The 19,857-nt window shown below is 39.3% G+C and overlaps 1 protein-coding gene across 1 annotated transcript in view; it reads left to right on the top strand.

Moving 5' to 3' along the window:
- Positions 1-456: 456 nt before the first annotated feature.
- The window catches only part of ppfibp2b (PPFIA binding protein 2b), a gene marked incomplete at its 5' end in the record, with an annotated part of 77,701 nt that continues 58,300 nt past the window's right edge, over positions 457-19,857 (top strand). The window contains 2 exons of the mRNA XM_079248421.1: positions 457-538; positions 5,748-5,956. Coding sequence (XP_079104547.1) covers positions 457-538; positions 5,748-5,956 — 291 coding nt within the window. The remainder of the gene's footprint in view (positions 539-5,747; positions 5,957-19,857) is intronic.

Below are 19,857 nucleotides of genomic sequence, written 5' to 3'. Positions count from 1 at the left end.
GATCAATTAAAAGTTACAGTGCAGATTGCATGCATGGTGCATGAGAAAAGAAATGTCTTTAACCTGGATTTAAAAGTGTCTACTCTACTATAGTACTAAAACTTCCTCTAGCTGCTGCTAAACTCACTTATAAATGAATTTGAAAAAGTTTATTTTTCCTGTCTCAGTATCAGATTGTCAGATCACACAGAAAGTTGTTGAGCAAATGAGATGCATTATCCGTACTGGATTACCGCTTCATATCTCCACTGCTGCGTATCTTGTCTCTATGCAGGAGAGCGCTGAGTACTGTAGAGCCACATTTAACCCTTTCTGGTTTAGTTTTTATGCTTTCACATGTTTAGATCCGTGTCTGGGATACCTCCCATCATGTCACCGCTTGCCTACTCAGTGTATATACAAGGCAGTACTAATAAACCCTTGTTTTTGTTTGTAAATCAGGGCACTTGAGATCTGATGCTACCTGCCGTCACCATGGAAACGGAGGCCAGTCACATGCTGGAGGCAGCGCTGGAGCAGATGGACGACATCATTGCAGGTGAGAGCCACCAGCAGCAGTTGCTGTCTTTGTAAGGTCTGAGGGAAAATGTGCTTCCCGTTCTGAGAAAACTGCCAGTGCAGCTTTCAGCCTGTTGAATAAGACGCTGGATGTGAGTCGGAGTGAAAGAATCTCATGTTACAAGATGCAGAATAATATTTTTACATAACTGTTACATCCTCTATAAGGGGGGAAGACAAGCACAGACTGAGACAAGACAGCGCATGAGGATAATGGTTTATTAAAAAGGCATCACATGTGGAGATGCTATGGAACCTGTAGGGAAGGAAGGGACATTTGCTTGTGCCAAAGCAATGAAAACAAAACAACAAAGCAAGGCCAAACTCAGGAGCTACTGTGAAAACCACAACCAAACGAAATAAACTCCTAACTAACTTATCTACTAAACACAACTTGACATATACAGTGGGTGGCAACAACCTCTAGCCCTTGTGTGTCTATACACATTTCACGACATGCAGAAAATGTAAAGGCCACCCCAAACGTACCTCGTCCACATCCTCTCACCACATACTGGTTCCAGGCCACAGGACAAAGAGATAGAAAGAGGAAAGTTGTGTCCAAATTCAGGGTCAACACATTTGTTAACTGCAAAGTGTTCTACGTCGTCTGCACGCTCCAAAGTGAGCTTACCGTCAGTGAAATGAGACGGCCCAGAGTGTACAAGAATTACCCATGTGCTCCGGTCCTCCGTTGCCTAGCAATTACATGTGCCAAGTTTATTCCATTCTTTCACAAAAGACGCAAAAATACTTTTTTAAAATGACAGAAAATGGCTCCAGTAATAATAGTTTGATTTAGTTTAATTTACCTTTGTGTTTAAATTACAAATTTGCAGAGAAGGCGTCCCGGACGAGCTCTCCTCGGGTTCAGAGCGTGGTGAAGCTGACAGATCATCCTGTCAAGCTGACGTTAACTTCAGAGAAAAATAATCCCGGTTAGACGCATATAAATAAATTCATTTATGGTTATTGGACACAATCGTCCCAGCTTGTCTGTTGGAACAAATATGTGTGTATATATACATCTGGAAAAAAAAAACGGGTATCACACCGGCGCTCTGCTGCTCATTCTTTTCTATCAGACCCGCAATGAATTCTGGGTAAAAATAGGCTGCGAAGGATGCATCGATTGGTTCATTTTAAACGAATCTGGAGCCAAACTTAGTGCCGATTGGAAGGGTGGATTGGAAGGAGACATTGAATTGGGGCAGCACTTGGCGCGCCACATTTGCTATGTTTACATGGGAGTTTAATTCCTGTTTAATTCCGAATAAAAGTTAATTCCACTTTAAACTGATGAAAAACGACCATGTAAACACTTAATTCCTGATGCGAATTTCTATTTGGAATTAAACCTAATTCCTATGTGTCTGGTTTAATCGCGTTTTAATTCCGATCTATTTAATTCCTCTGTCATGTAAACCTTCATTCCGCTCGTTCTGCGCATGCTCGTTACGCGTTGTTTTGCCTCCCGTGTTCGGTGGTCTATCTTTCTTCTCTTTCTCAGTTGCTGCAAAAAGTGAGGTAGTATGCTCGTGTTGAGCTGCTACTTCACATTTATAGTAAAAATAGTGGCGAAACTGGTACTTATTATGTAATTTTTACATGTTATGACTGAAAAGACGAGAAGCAGGGCGCCAACTTTGTTTATTTCCAGTATACGTCATACGTCACGTGCACCCTCTGTCCAATCAGAACCCTTCCCAACCCGACGCTCTAAAGAGGAATTAAGTGAGGACGTGTTTCATGTAAACCTTCACTGGGAATTATTATTTTCATGTAAACTTGTAGGAGAATACGTTAATTCTGAATGATTTAATTCCAAATGATTAATTCCAAATTAAAAACCATCATGTAACCGTACCCAGTGACGTATGCTGCTGACGAACCCACACTTGGAAGTGTGCACACCCTGAGTTGGGATCCAGCCAGAGAGCCAGTTTCCAGGTGTGCTGCTTTATAAGGTGACCTCCAGATGTGATTGGAGCATTCAATGTTGAAGCAGCCAATAAGAAACCAGGATTGGACAGATCTCCAATGCAGTCACCAGGTAACACCTGAGGCGATAAGGCCGAAGAAAGCGGAAGTGTTCTGCATGTAGCAACACTCATACTGAGTCATGTCGGAGAGAAAGAGCCTGCTGCTGCTGCAGGGTTCTGGAGATTCTATAAATACAAAGCTGTATATAAAGTTTTTTTTTTATGTTTGTCAGTCAGGTGGGAACTCAATGGTGGATGATCCACAGATTCATTAGGAAATATGTAATCTGATCCTCCTGACTTCAGTGAAGCTAAAGCTGCAGCTCAACACTTACATTCAGTTGGAGCGTTTGCGGCATAATCGCCAGATGGGAATCAACTTATTGATCAAAGTATGTTTCAGCTTGTAAATGCCTTGTTTAGTTGAACTATAACACACTTTTCTTCTGGCTTTGTTGCTTCTTCTTTATCCCACCTGATTTGTCGTCTTTGCTTTTTCTTCTTCTACTACTCCAGATTTTTTTCCCCCTTTTTTTCTTCTTCATCCTTATTGTGCCTACTTAAACTTTCCAGAGTAGAATAAATCAAGAGATTTACTCATTTAAAAGATCTAAATTGTAACTTCAGGGTGATACAGTTTCTTAAATTCACTACTTTAATTTCACTAGAACGTATTTTGTGATTTCTCTGCACTGTATTTTGATTATTTATCCATCATCAGATGTGATTATACTCCAGCAGTGCGTGTGAAATTGGTGTTTATGTAAAGTTAATAAACTGTAGTCAGTTTATCTTTCATTGTTGCTCCATGTCAGATGTTTTCCATGCAAAGTGTTGCTCATCCTAACTAAACCTCCCCTGGTTTGATGGGGGGGGAGAAGTGTCATGGATTCACAGCACAAGATAACAGAGATGAACAATCATTTCTTTTCGGATCATCTGGATTATTTTGCCCTCAGAAACACTTGAGGTAACAACTGGCTCTGTGCTGCTCTGCAACAGGACATCCAGATAAAAGGGATAAAAAAAAAAAAACACAACAGAGGATCTACAATGGTTTTACTTAAGCTGTGACTTTTTTCCTCCGATCCACAATCTCACAGCAAAATAATAGTTTGACTCCAAACTTCAGCAGCAGGTTAATAAGTGGCAAACGTGTGTGCTTTCCACTGTGTCACTGGCTTTTTTCTTATGTATGTGTGTGTGTATCAGAAGGGGAATGTTTTCTGCAGCCCTTTCACCTTGAATGAGCAGGATTTTAACTAACAGTAGGGTGAATGTTTAATGTGAGAAAACAGAAAGCATCCGCACTGCCACACAGAAGTAGATAAAGAGACAGATTACTTCCTGAATTCCTGAAAAAGTCTGGAGCTTCCCATGACATTTTGGATTCACAAAAATAAACGGGCTTCTGGCTTGATTCTCGGCACCGCTTCATAGTATCAAGAGTGGCAGTGATTAAACTGGATATTTTACAACCAGGAAAAGCATTTAACTGGCATATTTCACTCATTTTTTATTTGTTTGCCATAATGTAAAGAAAATATTGAGTAGATATTTGGCAAATGAGGGGCTAAGAAAGGTAATAACCCTTGCACTTGCAATTTACTTGCTAGATTTTTATGTAATTTTTATAGCAGATGCTCCTGATGTGGGTTTACTGCCATGAAAGCTGCTGCTATTTGTCACAAACACGCTGAACCGTGAGTGCTCCAAGTTCGCTATTCCGGCTCTCTCTGACCACAAATAGAAATACATTAAAAATCCCATTAGCGATAACATCATCCAATCACTAACGAGGAAATTAGAGCCACTTATCAACAGAATTGAGATATGTTGGTCATATTACATTCCATGATCGAGAGGTTTTTTGGCTAATCATCTTGTGGGAACACAAACGAAAGCTCTGTTTGGTTTGATCTTCTTGTTGTTCCTCATAGAACCGAAGCAGTGCTTTTTTTTTACTGTCTCCATGTGTGAAACTTTTTAGACCTTTATGGAATATGAACCCAACACTGGAGTGTAAACTATATTTATTTATTACAGAACTTACTGCTACATATACAGAACATTTACTGGTGTGAATGTGATTTTTTTTTAACTTAATAAGTTAATCAGTTATTCTTGTGTAATTAAGGCATTAACTAGCGCTCAAGCAGTTGCTTTTGTAGTAGTCTATGGACAAATGGATGGCACTAAAAAGCCATCACAGATCTCTTATTTGTATAAAAACTGTCATGTTTTCATATGCAACCATTCTAACAGCCGGTTTCTGACCATCTGATTTTTCATTCACGGAAAATTAGTCCATGCATGTCCCACCGCTCCCTGATGCCATCTCTAGCCTTGGGAATTAGTAAAGATCTGCAGGTAATAGAGCTTTGTGTGGAGTTTACATGTTTTTCCTGTGTATGTGTGGGTTTTCCTCCCACAGTCCAGAGACAGGTATGTTAGGTGTGATGGACTGGTGACACGTCCAGGGAAAGGCCACAACCCTGAATTGGACCAAGCAGTATAGGACAATGGATGGCTGGAGGGATTTTAAAACTGTGTATTTTAGTGATAATTATTACATTCCCATCTCTTCGGGTTGACTTAAGTTGAGGAGAGACACTCAACTCAAACAGCTCCTGAAGCAGCTCGTGTTTCTGTCGAACATTACGCACGTTAGCTTTACTCCAAAGCAGCACGCACACGTTTGTTTCCGCTCTTCTCTCCTGTTTGTCTCTCACATTCTTTCATGCAAGTGCAACATATTCATGTTAAAGTGTGCGTACGTGACAAAAAATTCTATGTGAAAGTTGTGCTTTAACTTCCATCTTTTATCCAGATGTGCAGCTTTCATCTCGGGCTCTGATGCAGAGGTTACATAAGACATCTCTGCAAAGGTTGTGTGTTTTTATGTGCTGTTGACTAATTTTGGATTTACAGTGTGAATGTGGTGTATTGTATAGCTGCTTTTAGAGCTGTGATTACTTGAATGCATCCAGATGTGTGTTAGTCTGCGTCTCACATTGTGAGTGTCAGTGCCAGGGCAGCGATCCAGGTGACACATGGACATGTTGGGGATTTTCAGGAAGATGTATGGATCTGATTAACTAGCAGTCAAATGTGCTGTGTTTTTGCTTTACATATTTGCTTTGCAGTTTTGTGACCTTGATAGAACTTTAGGTGAATAAATGACGTCCCTCCCCTCCACGCTGACAGGTTCCAAAGCCGCAACGATGGAGTTTTCCAGCAGCTTGTATGACCTGGGTTCTCCCATCAGCGCCGGTCCGCTGCAGGTCGTTCAGTTAGCCGAAGACCTCAAACTGGCTTTGGAGCTTCAACCCAACCAGGAGGAGAAGGAAAACCTGAGATCACAGCTTCCAGCGGAAACAGCACAGATTCTCATCGACTGGCTGCAGAGTGGGACTGTGAGTATGTCATGCTCTCTGCCTTCACAACATGTTGGGATATGTCGCCATCGGTGCTGAATTTAAACCCAGATTGCATCTACGTCACACGGACGTGGCGCTAAGATGATCTGTAGCTCATCAACTCTTTGAGGCTTTTGTTTTCTTGTGTGTGTTTTTTTTTTTTTTTTTAACCATGTTTGCGCATGGATGTTTAATGCAGCTGAAAATGAGCATCAGTCCAGATTTTTATCATTTCAGCTTGTTACGCTTGGCTCTCTGAGAAGCATGAAATCCATTTTGCTGCTTTCCAAAAAAGCTCTGTTATGATTTGTCTCTTGAACTTGCTGCAGATCTTACTTGCGCTCTTTGGAAATAGGCTGGATTTTTAGACACAGTTATTGGAATAATTTATGCATTTTCTGCAGGCAGAATAACGTCTTTCTTACATAATATTCTGATGCAGAGGTTCTTTGTATCCGTTCAGGTGGAAATGGATAAATCAATCACAGCTAATGTTATTTATTTATTTATTCATACAACAACAGATACATTTATAACAATAGTTTCAGAAACAAAATGTGCAGGACAGAGTTAGAAGACCAAACGGGTCTTATAAAGCCACCTAGCTTATATCACGACAAACATACAGACATAATAATGAGCATATTAATTGAATGTTATTTTATATCACAAACACGCTATCAGCTTACAATTGTTTAAATAAAAGTATTGTTTTTAACTTTTTTTTTCAAAAGTAGCCTGTTATAGAAACAGTCTTTGAAAAATATTGAAAACTATTGAAATATATTAAAATAAATTATTTTATATATATTATTTTTATATTTCATTATTAAAATAAAAATAATTTTTAAAATGTTATTATTAATCATTTTTTTATTTTATTAAAATAAAATCTATTTTATTATATATTATTTTTATATTATTATTTTTATATATAATTCTATATATAATATTTCTATATTAAATATATAAAATATATAGCAAAATACGATTTACACAGAGATGAAAACAATCCTCAAACAGACATTTTAGCATGTTTCAACGCCAAGGTTGAATTTTAGGATGAGAAAAGCTTTCACACAGTGTATAGATATTACACAGCAGGGTTAGAAGACTGTCTGCTTACCATGTACATTTACTGGCAGATTCCCTGGGGGAAAAAAAACAAAAAACCAAAAAACCATATATATATATATATATATATATATATATATATATATATATATATATATATATATATATATATATATATATATATATATATATATATATATATCTTCACAGTGATTCTTTGGAAATAGAGTGTCTGTAAGAAATAAACTCTCTTTTAGCTGTAAATATTTATGTAACAGCGTTTTACTTTCGCTCCGCTTTCAGGATTGGGCTGGTTTATAAGGACTTAGTGAAGAGAGGTTGGATTCATGTGTTCATTCAGCTGGGAGGAGTGTAGGGATGCTGGTTTGGGCTCACAAGCAGTTTCATTTCATGAATGTTGATTAGAAAGCTGAATGTTTAATATGTTTATTTACTCTGTTAGATCATTAGAAGGATGTTTATATAAGAATATCATGGAGGTTTAGGTAATCTGTATGTTTGCGTGAAGTATAGATAAAATGTGTGAAAAGGCTGCCTGTGTCTTCAAACTGGTGTAGTTTTAAAGTATGAAGCACTGAGTGTTTAGTCATTTTTGTCAGCGGAACATCACATAACTCTGCAGTAAGGCGTCATCTGGTGTTTTCACAGTGCAGGGAGTCAGACGGGGTTAGCTGGGAGGTCAGAGGGAGCGCGGAGGAATTTAGCTGCTGTGCTACACAATGTTAGCACGTCTCTGTGAAGATGGCTCATTTGGTGTCTCACCATCTATTCTGTGCTCACTGATTTCTTTTTGCCTCTTCAGTTTTCTTTCTGTCTAACAGATTTCATGACAACTTGAGTGATTTGTAAAGATTTATACCAGATTTTATTTGATGTTTATACTAAATTTGATTGAATTTACCAGAAAAAGAAACTGATATGAGGATAAACACACAATAAAGACTTAGAAAGCCTGAAGGTAGAAAAAAACTCCTTTCATTGCCTTGTATTTAAGTGAAACAGATGAAACCCCTATTTGATTAAAAAAAAAAAAAACTTGTTTGGAAACCAGGAAAGCTGAGGCTTCAGCTCCTCGACGCAGCCAGTCGAGGTTCAGATCTGATCCTCTGGCCTCTTGGTCAACAACCTACCCCCACTCCCCTTCCCCATCTCTGGTCCCCTTTCCTGTTTACTTACTGTACAAAAAATGGGAAAAGCCACTGGAACCCACAGATTCCTAAAAACTGGTTTAACACATTGGTGATGACCTCATGCTGATGCTAACTGATTTGAACTGGGCTGGTTGTTGGTGTGGCGGTTAGCACCACAGCATCACAGCAACAAGGTCACTGGTTTGATCCTCAGCTGGGTTGGGGTTCTAACAGGGGCAGCTCTGTGTGGTTCTCACATTCCCTCCTACCATCCAAAGACATGCCTGGTAGGTTAGCTGGTGGTTTGTCTCGCTGCTTTGTCCTTGCTCAGGACCGACCACCTGACCTGCTGGGACAGCCTCCAGATTCCCAGTGACCCAGAACTGGAATAAGCAGTGTAGATAATGAATGGATGAATGATTTAAACGTAAAAAAAAAAAAATTCCATAAAACACCCATCTTATGTTTTTATCTGACTGTAATATAATACATTTATTACTTATTAAATTATTTTTGGGGGGGTGGGGGGTGGATTGTGAGGATTTAAGATGGATTAATCAGTTTATTAAGTGACATTACCATCATCTCCATCATCTGAGTGTTTTCCACACAGTCTGTTTTCATTATTATTACAACACTTGAACTGGAGTGTTTTTAGTGAAGGAAGGGGGGAATCGAGCAAGTGGAGGGGGTTAGAGCATGCTCCGTTAAGTTTTCCTCAGAGACACCATTACAACTCGGCTATTATCAACTTCCTGCGCCGAGTTCCCTCCCTCACACCGTCCGTTTGTCCCGCAAGGCCTCTCAGTCATTATAACTTCTCTGTGCATGTCAGCTTTTACCTCTTTTTCACTCTTTTCTTTTTTTTTTTTTTACTGAATCTTACCCTCCCCACTCACTGATACTGTGGACTTATGGGCTCCCGCCCACTACTTTTCTAATGTGAGTCTGTTTTTGTAAATGTAAATGAGGGAGTTTAGTATTTAAGCTCTCAAGTCTCAGGCAGGAGGAGTAGCTTTCTCAGGGCTGCCGCTGTAAGGTAAGATCAACCCGCTCCAACAAGTCCAGTCTGAAGACTTTCTGAAGATCTTTCTCTGTATTTTTCTGCCGTTCCGGTCAAACAGCTGTTGTCTTTTCTGCCGGTTCTTCTTGTTGTTGCTGAGTTTTGTCCTGCAGAGGCTGCTGTTTTCTGTCCAGCAAGCAGCTTTGGGTTTTCTCACTCGACGGTCTTTTAAGCTCCTGCATTGTTTCAACAGCAGATGTCTCACATGTTGCTCTCAATCACTGGACCCCCCCCCCCCCCCCCCCCCCCCCCCCCCCCCCCACACACACACACACACACACACACACTCCACCTTCTTCCACTCTTTCTTTCTGTATCGTCTCATCTCTTTCCTTTGCTCATTCCCTGCAGCTTTCAGACACTCTACAAGTGGAAGTTTGTTGTGCTAATAATGTATATAATGCATTTGTTTTCAGTTCATCATGCTGATGAGGTGGTGGAAAGAGAATAAGAGGTAGTAATCTGTTACCTGTTTAAGTTTTAATTGGTTAAATAAGGTCATTAACCATCTGGTTAAATGCTTTTATCTGTGTTATCTTTAACATTTTCTATAAATGCAACCAAGGAAATGTGCACATTTGTAACAAAGGGCCTCAAGATGCAACTAAATCCTATCTGCAAAGAGACAACACTGGTTCTTTAACTGAGTTTTTTAGTTTGAATCGTTCATATGTCGTTATTAATTAGCTTCACAAACAAACAAGCCTCACTTGAACTTATTATTTTACTTGGAAAACAGCAAAATCTCCGTTTACACAACTACGCTGACACAATAAAACACAAAAGTTTTGCTGTGTTCTGGCATGTTGTTTACACAACAAAGTTTTAGGTAATTAAAACTGCGAACATTTGACCTCCAGAGTGAAGTTTTCGCCCAACACAAAGCAAGTCGTGTCCATTTAAACTGGAATCAGAATTGGACGGTGATGTTTTAACGTCTGTACTTGTACTTGTGCACTCAGACCCTGTTTAACCCGCAAAGAGCACAACAACAGCTGTGGACCTCCATGTCATGTTTATGCAGCTGCATGCTTGTCATTTGTTTGATCTGTTGCAGCAAAACCTGCTTTAGGTAAAAAAAAATTAACACTGTCGGCAAAGACACAGACTAACAGACCAGACTAACTAGCGGTTGGTTCGCAGCATTTCTGTTATTATATTAGTCTTATGAGGAAGTAGCGCACACCTGGGTGTGTTAGAAAGTTTTACTGCCCACTAGAGGCCCGGCGTGTGCGCTACGTGTTTTCCGGTTCGATTTGTGTTTTCCCCTGCGTCTGCAAAGAACAATTTTCCAATTTCTAACTATTTTGCAAATTTGTCACATTAAAGCTCGGGTAGATAATGTTAGGGAGCTAGTAAGATTTGAAAGTAGCGTCCTGTCTTGGCTCCTCCCCCCTCTGGTTTTGTGATCCAAAGCTTTTTTATTCGCAGCTTTTTCCACCAACAATTTTCTCTTTCTCGGCTGTTTAGCGGGAGGAGGCAAATAAACCGAGCCGGGTCGGGAAATCCTTCATGCATTTTCTCAGCCATGTTTGCCTTCCGAGTTTCTTCTTCACTATTTTCATCCGAACACGCTATTTATATGCAGGGTGTGGAATCAGGTTGGAGGGGGAGGAGGGGAGCCGGGAGAAGAAGCTTACAAGGTATAAGAAATGAACGACTCCATTTCGATCCGAACGTTTGGATTGGTCAGAGTTTTTACAGATTTACAGTAAACTGAGGGGTCTAACTATATTTCTTATTGTTAATGATTATAAAATGTACAGACTACTATCAGGACGAGGAGCCACTTCACCCAGAGTAAAAATAAATGTCTCTGAGCAACATTACCTATCCAGCTTTAATGCATCAGATCATCACACAATTCTTCATATTAGGCAAATATAACCTGAATAAACACAAAATGCACCTTTTTAATGACAATCTTCTTCATTAGGATAAATTATATAAAATTATATAAAAACAGCTTTCCAAGCCTACATGACCCTATGTGATAAAAGTTTCTGCCCCCTCAACCCAACAACTGGTTTTGCCTCCTGCAGCAGCAACAAGTTCAGCCAAACATCTGCAGTCAGTTTCTTTACAATGAGACAAATGAACTGCATCTGTTTTAATGTGGCTTTTTATTATAATGATAGACGTACTTTTGCACACACTCTGCCAACAGTTTTGGTAGATGGTGTTTGTTTAAGACCTTCCTGACATGAAATAGAGAGCGTAGCATGTATTATGGTACATTCTTGGTATTGCATTCCTGGAAACACGTGAAGCGAAATCTCTCAGTCCAGGAGAGGCCTGCTGTGGTTGGGTGAAGTAGCAGAAGTCTTCATGAAGATTATGCAAATATTGTAATTGGAATGAACAGAACTGGGGGTCTGTGATGGATGGTTGTAGGAAAAAGTCCCTTGCTGGTCAGGATATTCCTCTGACCTCACTCTCTTAACAAAAGAGGCTGTTTCTGCTGCGGAAAGCTGCTCATGCGCACATTTTAAAGGCAGACGAACAGAAGTCTGGCAGATCATCAAGCTTGGCTGCTTTTTCTTGGATTCTTCCTGGTCACCTTCTCCTCCTTCCTCCTGCACCTCCCTGCCGACGGAGATGAACAGGATCAAAGGAGATGCGTGCGCTCTGCAATTAGCGCGCACCCTTTGAGCTTCTTTCCAGGGAATTCTTCACAGTGAACACACAGATTCACACATGTAAACACAGGAAGCATCATGAGTTTATTATTGGCAGGAAGCTGCGATGTCTTGTGACCAGCGCTCATTACTGTTGACCCAGACATGCTTGTTTGCAGATGATCCCATGCTTATGACTAAGTTCAAGGTTTAAATAGCAGTTTTCTGGATCTCTAGAGAATGTGCATGTTGTTTGTTTGTTTTTATCAGAGCTGAGGGTCTTTCATATGTTCCACAGGATGCTTGGGTTTTATCATCTTGTATAGAAAATGTGCACCAGCATCACCATGTGCATGACTGTGGGGAGGATTTGCCTTTTTAGAGGAATGATTTTAGCTTTCTTTCATATTTTAATAGATCCTTTTGCCTAAGCAAGATGAATTACACAAATGATTTCAATCTATATATTTAGACAGCTGTGTTTCCCTTATTAAATCACAGAATATGTTCATTTATCTGCGATGGACTGGCGAGCTGTCCAGGGTGTACCCTGCCTGTAGCCCAAAGCCAGCAGGGATAGGCTCCAGCTTCCCCGCGACCCGGAATAGGATTAAGCGGTTCAGAAAATGAATGAATGAATGAATGAATGAATGTTCATTTATCAGAAATGAAGTCATGCAGATAAACACACAAGAAGTTTTGATTCCAGGCTCTAAAAGTCAGAACAATGAATCTATTTATTATCAGCATTTCCAGTATGATGGTGGAGTTGCAGCCGACAGTAGACTCGCACGCTTTCATCCTTCTGGTTGGTAAATAGTAGGGCTGGGAAAATCCAATCGAATATAAATTGAATAAAAAAATCTATTTTAAAATCAATTTTTTAAAATTAAAATAACGTTTTGTTTTTTTTTCAAATAAATAAAAATAATTATTGTTATCTATTATAATTTTTTAAAATAATTTTTATTGTTTTTATAGCAGCAGAATGATGGTCTAGCGACTGTGTTGTTTTTTTACTAATTGAAATTAAGGAAAATGATGGGCAAAAAAAGTTTTGTGCAATTTTTTCATTTCTAATCGACAAAAATCAGCAATAACGAAGAATTGTCAGAATCGCAATTTAAATCAAATCGGCACCCAAAAAATCTGAATCAAATCAAGACAAAAGCATTTTGTCATGCCCGAGTAAAAACTGCAAGAGCGTTTCATAATCTGTAGATTTTAAATTCATTACAGGTGTAGGAACTTCCACCAAACTGAATTAAATGAGATAAAACATATTTTATGTATTTTATGTACATATTTGTGTACAGAGAAATATATATATATATATATATATATATATATATATATGTATATATATATATGTGTGTGTGTATGTGTATATATATATATATATATATATATATATATATCTATATATATATATATATATATATATATATATATATATATATATATATATATATATATATATATATATATATATATATATATATATGTATATTTCTTAAGATGACAATGGCTCAATTTTGGGGCATATTATGAATAGCCAAGTTAGCATTGAATGCTGTTGTGGCCAAATGCTGCAACTTTCCAACTAACAAGTTTTATGAAGTTGTGCACAGCTTTAACAATAAAATCTAAATCAATCTAAAACAATCTAAAATCTGTTAACTTTTGAGCATGCTGCAATAGTTTTGTGTTTCTAACCCAACTTCCAATCTTGCATTTGGCCGACATCATTTTTTTAAAATTATGTTATTTTGTGCGTTTTTGTGAAATCCCTGGCTGCCATGTGCGCCATAACTTTAAACCGTGAACTAGAAGAAACTGTCTCAATCTAAACTACAGGGAATGCTGCATGTCACACAGTTTATGTGGAGACTTAGGGTGCATTCACATCAGGATAGTCCGCTAGACTTTGTTCAATTGGGGACTCAAACATCCAAACCATTAGAATAATATCCCTACCATTCACACCAAAGGTGGCGCTGCTCTTTAAAAATTAAAAAAGAAAGAACAAGACCCGCGTAAAGAAAACTCCATTTCCTCCACATGCAAGTTAAATATGGAGCACAAAACTATGGCTGTGTTGGGTTTTTATTTTGTCTTATGCAAGTATACTGCAGAAATACACTGCAACAATGGGCGCAGGATGAACAACAGACGAGGCAGAGACCAGTAACGCGATTGCTACCCACAATGCAATCCTACAAGCAAATGCAGGAAGTGACTTCTTTTGTAGTTTGCTTCTTGTAGTTGGTCCGCTTGAAACAAACCGAGACCTGCGTTTGTAGGCAGACTGAGTCCGCTTCTTCGATCTAAATCAGAATTTGTTTGGTGCATTCACATTTCTCCAAACGAAGCAGACTTTATGTGCAAATGACGAGGAATCCAATCAAAAAGGCTGATTGGGAATGTGCCTTTAATGATGTGGCTGTCTGGAGGCTTAAACCAGTACCAGACCGGCCCAAAACAAGCACCCAGTTTAATTATACAGAAAAGGGATGTGTGACTTAATGGAAGTATTTTCTGACTTTTTTTTATAATTGAAGAAATGATGACAATGATCTGTAGTAATGACATATCTGTTATATGCATGCAGTGCCACATCTTCCTATTGAACCATCATGTTACAGCTCTGTTCAAAGTGTAACCAAGCCAGTCCTGGTACTGACTGGTTCAGCTCTCTCTTGGTGAAAGTACTCTGCGTTGTGTTTAATAAAGGCGCTGAAACAGTGTTCTGGTCTCGCCTGCACCGGCCATTTATTCTCGGACGCCTCCGTCACAATACTGCATAGGATACAGAGTGCTGCATAGGATACAGAGTGCTGGTCAGGCACAGTTAACATGCAGTTGGTTTACATGACACTGTAAGGAAATGAAAAGACTTAGACAGTGGAAAAATATTCCTGTGCATAGAGTGCTAACTAGAACCGACTTACCTCGGACGCATCCGTCCCAATACTGGCAACAATCAAGCGTAGTTGATGACGCAAGTACGCCAGTATTCAGGAGGAACGCCCACAAGTCACCACACACATAGTGCATTATGCAGCCCAATACCGTGACAAGTGGAATACACTATTTATTCTGTTACAAAAGCACCTGCCTAACTCTCTCTCAGGGTCTTCTGCTTTTCATACATGTCTGCCAAGGTTTCAGCTTAGCATATCATCACCGTAGTAAAAAAGCATAAAGTACCTTGTCTAAAGTTAAGCTCACACTAACACACCAAACTGATAGAAAATTATAGGACTGGTGGTTTTAGTACTTAAATATTCTCCTCAACATAAATGGTTAATACTCATCCCTGACCATTTAGTCATGGATTGAACTGGTCCAGAATGGAAAACCCTTCATAAACGAGCAGCTAATTAAAACCCATCCTTCTGTTGTATTTCTGATCAGCTGCATTCTCTTCGATGCAGCCAGCAGCATTCCTCCATTTTGTTTTGCTTTATTAGCGACTAATGCAATGAACTGTTGCTCATGTCTTTACAAATGTTTACAGTTTTTTCTTTCTTCCTTCTAAAGCTGCCTCTGGTCCTGGATATCAATATTTTATTCAATAACAAAAGGGAAATTAAAACTTTCAGCCTCTAACTGGGAAAATTTCTTTTATAAGCTCGTAAAATAAATGCTGATCAGAATTCACTGCTAACAGAAAAGCAAACAATATACTTGGACTTCCCATTTCTGAGGTACAGTGAATGCATCATGAGTTCAGGCTGAGATAAAGATGCTTAAAGTGGATATTTCTATTCAGAGCTTGGAGTGAATTCACAAGGAGCCAGACAAAAAACTAAATTATTTCATTTAAAAAATACCAAACATGCATCCACAAGTCATTTCTTTTGCACACCTTTTGCTTTTGAAGACCTTAAAAGACTGCAGGCGGCTGTATTTGTTTGTGCATGTGTGTAAATTTGAGTCAATCTTTCAGACAAATGGCTGACATTGTTTTAGTGAATACATGTGCTAAATATACAGGAAATGGAGCTCTGAGCTAATGTCTGTAAACATGATCAGACACACAGATGGCGAGAGTCCTGCAGACGGGGTTTGAAAGTTCTCCAGCAGAGTAAAAGAAACTCAGAGACGAGAGACAGCACAGCGTGTTGCTGCTTGGTTTGTGTATCTGACATCAGATGAGCCAAGACTCAGACACCAACAGATGACAGAGAAAAAAGCCTCAACCCCCCCTCTGGACTCGGCCATTTGGACCTCAGGGAAAAGGGAGGAAAAAAGAGGAGAAACCTAAAAACGGGGATGAAGGAGGCAGAGGGGAATAAATGAGTTTGAGAGTGAAGAATAAAGAGAGTAAGGAGGGGGAAATGAGGAAGAGAAACGGTGGTACTAAAGAGGGAAAGCAAAGAGAGACCGAGGAGGGAGGGGGGGGTCAACTCAAGCGGGCGGGGAGTTGTCCTCTCTGGAGATCGTAAAAGCCTTCCTCCACACAGACACACACACACACATGACAGCACTCACATGCTGCGGCAGTCCATGACTCCAGTCTTACTTTGTAAACTTAGCTGAATTCCTGTTGCACACACACACACACACACACACACACACACTCACTCACACTCGCTGTCTGACGGACTCTGACTAAAACTCAAGGAAACGGGCAGGGCAGCGATGGGCTGGGAGCATGGAGACTCCCATTGATTTGTACAGGCACTTCTCCTGGCTGAAAAAGGTGAGTGCTGAGCGTTTATTAGCTGTTTTGTTTTGGCGTCGGTCCTTGTCGAGCGTTCCTTCCATTAGATCGATGCCTGGAAGGCACTTTGAGTTAGAAAGAGCTGAGTTTAACGGGAGGGGAAACTGCTCTGCTGCTGTGTGATCATTGTTGATCTACTTTAGATGCATGTCCTGCTGTTATTGTCTTATTTCCTGGCAACGGACTGTTTTCTGAGCTAATTTCCTCCGCTGAAGTCCTGAGCTGCATCTCGAGCTGGAGCGGTGGTATCAAGGCACGCATCACAAGGACCGTGTTATCACATTAGAAGTGTTATCCATCAGCTGACGGCTGTTGACAATGCAGTGGCTGATACTGCAGGATTTAATCAGAGAGAAACTGTGTGGTGCAAGACTTCGTCTGTGGACAAGGCATGCCATTAGGGATTTAACTCCCAATAATAAGAATATTCCGTTTTATTTTGTTTGTTGTGCTCAATCAATCAGTTTTTTGTTGATAGAAATCACCCAGATTTGTCACTTTTTGTCTGTTTAATCAATGTTTTCTTTTTCTTTCCATTGAATGACTGTTGATCTTCAGGGAAAAAGGCACTGGTTATAAATAAATCAAGTTAAACTTTAATTGTTTTATTAACAATGAGTTTTTTACATGAACAGCCCCAGAAATGTAGCGTGCATATCCCTCAGTCTTTCTACATTCCAGTGAATTAATATGATATAAAAAGATCAGTAAAGGGAAATTATACTTCAGTTCTCTGTCTCTCAGTTTCTCAGTTAATAGCAAGATGTTTATCTACATTTCAAACCATGCAGCTTTTGCATCACTTGTGCCATTCTGCATGTGTCTGATATCCATTATGCCTGAATTGCAGATTTAGGGCTATTTCTGGCAAAAGTCTTTCTCAGATTCGATATATAGAAGAGAAGGAAGTTATTCCAGACATGTTTTAGAGCTGGACTCTCTGCTTCCACAGTTTTCTCTGACCTAGCCTGAAGTAACCCATGATGTCAAAACATGGCAAAGAAGTTATATTGTTGGCAATTTGTATACTCTTAAAGTTCAGGTGAAGTATGAAGAATATTAAAAATCACATGTAGTTCAAGTCACAGAGTCACATCATGGAGAATTGTTTTCATAACCCTCTCAAAAAATCCTACATACTTTAAGGTTGGCGTAAAGCTTTTTGCACATTAAATGTCCTTTGTCAGATATTTCTGTCTAAAAATATCATTTGAACTGATGTTTTGCTGTTTCCCCTCACTGAGCATCAAAGACACGAGTCCCTCAAAACCAACATGAATTACGAAGCTAACACTTCAACGGCTTTTACATCATGAAGGAGATGAAGAAGCCAAATGTGGTTTTTATGGTCCAGTTTCTGAAGTCTTCCTGTTTCAGCGTAACTGCAGCCTTGTTGTTAACACTTTGGCCTTTCTTGAATGATTATTTTAAGTTTCAGAAAGTGTTGAAAACTTATGTGGCTTATAAAATAAAGAAGATAACAAAACAACCTCTTTAACCCTGTAAAGCCCAATGTGGTTTAGTTGATACATACTGTTTCTGAGACATTTAGTATCATTAGGAGGTAAAAATCCTGTTGGACATAATCTGATAACTGTCTTCTGCCCCTAAATAGATAGCAGGAAGCACAAGGTTACACTTTAGTTATTTGTCACATGATAATAAACAGTGAAAGAAACTAAATGAATTAAGTAGGTCTGACTGTCAACTTAAATGAACTTAATGAATGGACTTGTTATAGTTGGATTTCCTTTTAACCAACAAAAGTAGTAAATGAGATTCAAATAAATAGAGTCCATATACACTTTTTAGAGTGTGTGTGTTAGCAGTATGCAAAGGAGGAAAGACATCAGCAATGATCTGAAAGTGTTGCTGCCTATCAGTCTGGGGAGGAAGGGTTATAAGGTCATTACCAAACTGCATGGAGTCTTTTTTTTTAGCAGTCAAAGTTCAGCCAAAAGTGAACAGATGCAACGATCTGACAGCGCAACACTGAGAGAAACTCAGAGAAAAAAAAAAACCCACCTCAGAGCTACACATCTGGCTCTACAGGCCTCAGTTCACCGGTTCAATGTTCAGGTTTATGAACACTAAACTCAGGTTTATGTGCAATTAGAAACAGACTAAACAAGAATGGCTTGTTTGGAGGGGTGGCAAGAATAAGCTGAAAAGAACATAATGGCATGACTTCATTCTGCAAAGTTGCATCTGAAAAAAACCAGAGGACTTCTGGAACTATATCCTTCAGACAGACCAGACCAGACTGGATATATTTGCTTATTATGGACAGCAGCATTCAGAAGAAGAACAGACGCAGCACATCAGCTCAAACACTTGAAACCAGCTGTCAAGCACAGTGGTGGAAGGCTGATGATTTGGGCTTGTACTGTAGTTGTTATAGTGGCAGTGGAGATGTGGACCCAAACGCAGAGATGAGGAAAACAGGGATGATGATTCCAGAAGGTTTATTCCAACACTCAAGGGACTAACTATAACAAGGTAGGGCAACAAAATGATCCAGCAACCAAGGAATGAAACTGAGGGGTATAAATACACAGAACAAAACGAGACACAGGTGAACGGAATGAACAGGAAATCAATGAAGCTAAACAACAAACAAGGGAACCAAACAGGAAATACTACAAAATAAAACAGGAAACGTGAACCAAGGAAAAAACACAAACCACCACATCATAACAGTAGTCACAACACCTGGACACCTTGCAGTCATTGAGTGGACCATTACCTCACAGTGCACACCAGCTAATCTGCACCAGCATCAGTAAAACAAGGTGTTTTCATGTCCAGACCTCACAAAGGTCAGTCTGACTGAAAAGCTGTGGTTACAGCTGCACATAAACTAATACTGCAAACCACAATGAAGTGAAACAATGCTGTGAAGTCACCATGATGCTTCCTAATGATGTGAGAGACTGATAACATCTGATAAGAGAACCACTACCTTATCATTGCTCAAAGTGGTTTTACAGCCTATTAAAGATGTCAAGCCTTCTGGAAATATGAAACAATGTGATGTCCTCTGATGGCAGAAGAGGATGGATGTTCAGTGCATCTTTTTTTTATCTTGTCTTTTAGATGCTGGGTTAATTTATTTTCCTGTTTCTGAAAAAATACTACAACAGTGCAGCTACTGACATTTCTAAATCTGTAAATGACAAAACAAACCTTGAGATATCAGTGTAGATGCACCAAACCTGCTGAGAGTTTGAGGGAACTACTGTAAGTTTTTCTGGAGAATAGAT

Source organism: Telmatherina bonti (assembly GCF_933228915.1).
Source record: "Telmatherina bonti genome assembly, chromosome: 2".
In the NCBI taxonomy this organism is placed as follows: domain Eukaryota; kingdom Metazoa; phylum Chordata; class Actinopteri; order Atheriniformes; family Telmatherinidae; genus Telmatherina; species Telmatherina bonti.
The sequence above is the reverse complement of the archived record's forward strand: the minus strand, read 5'-3'. Positions and strand labels throughout refer to the sequence as shown.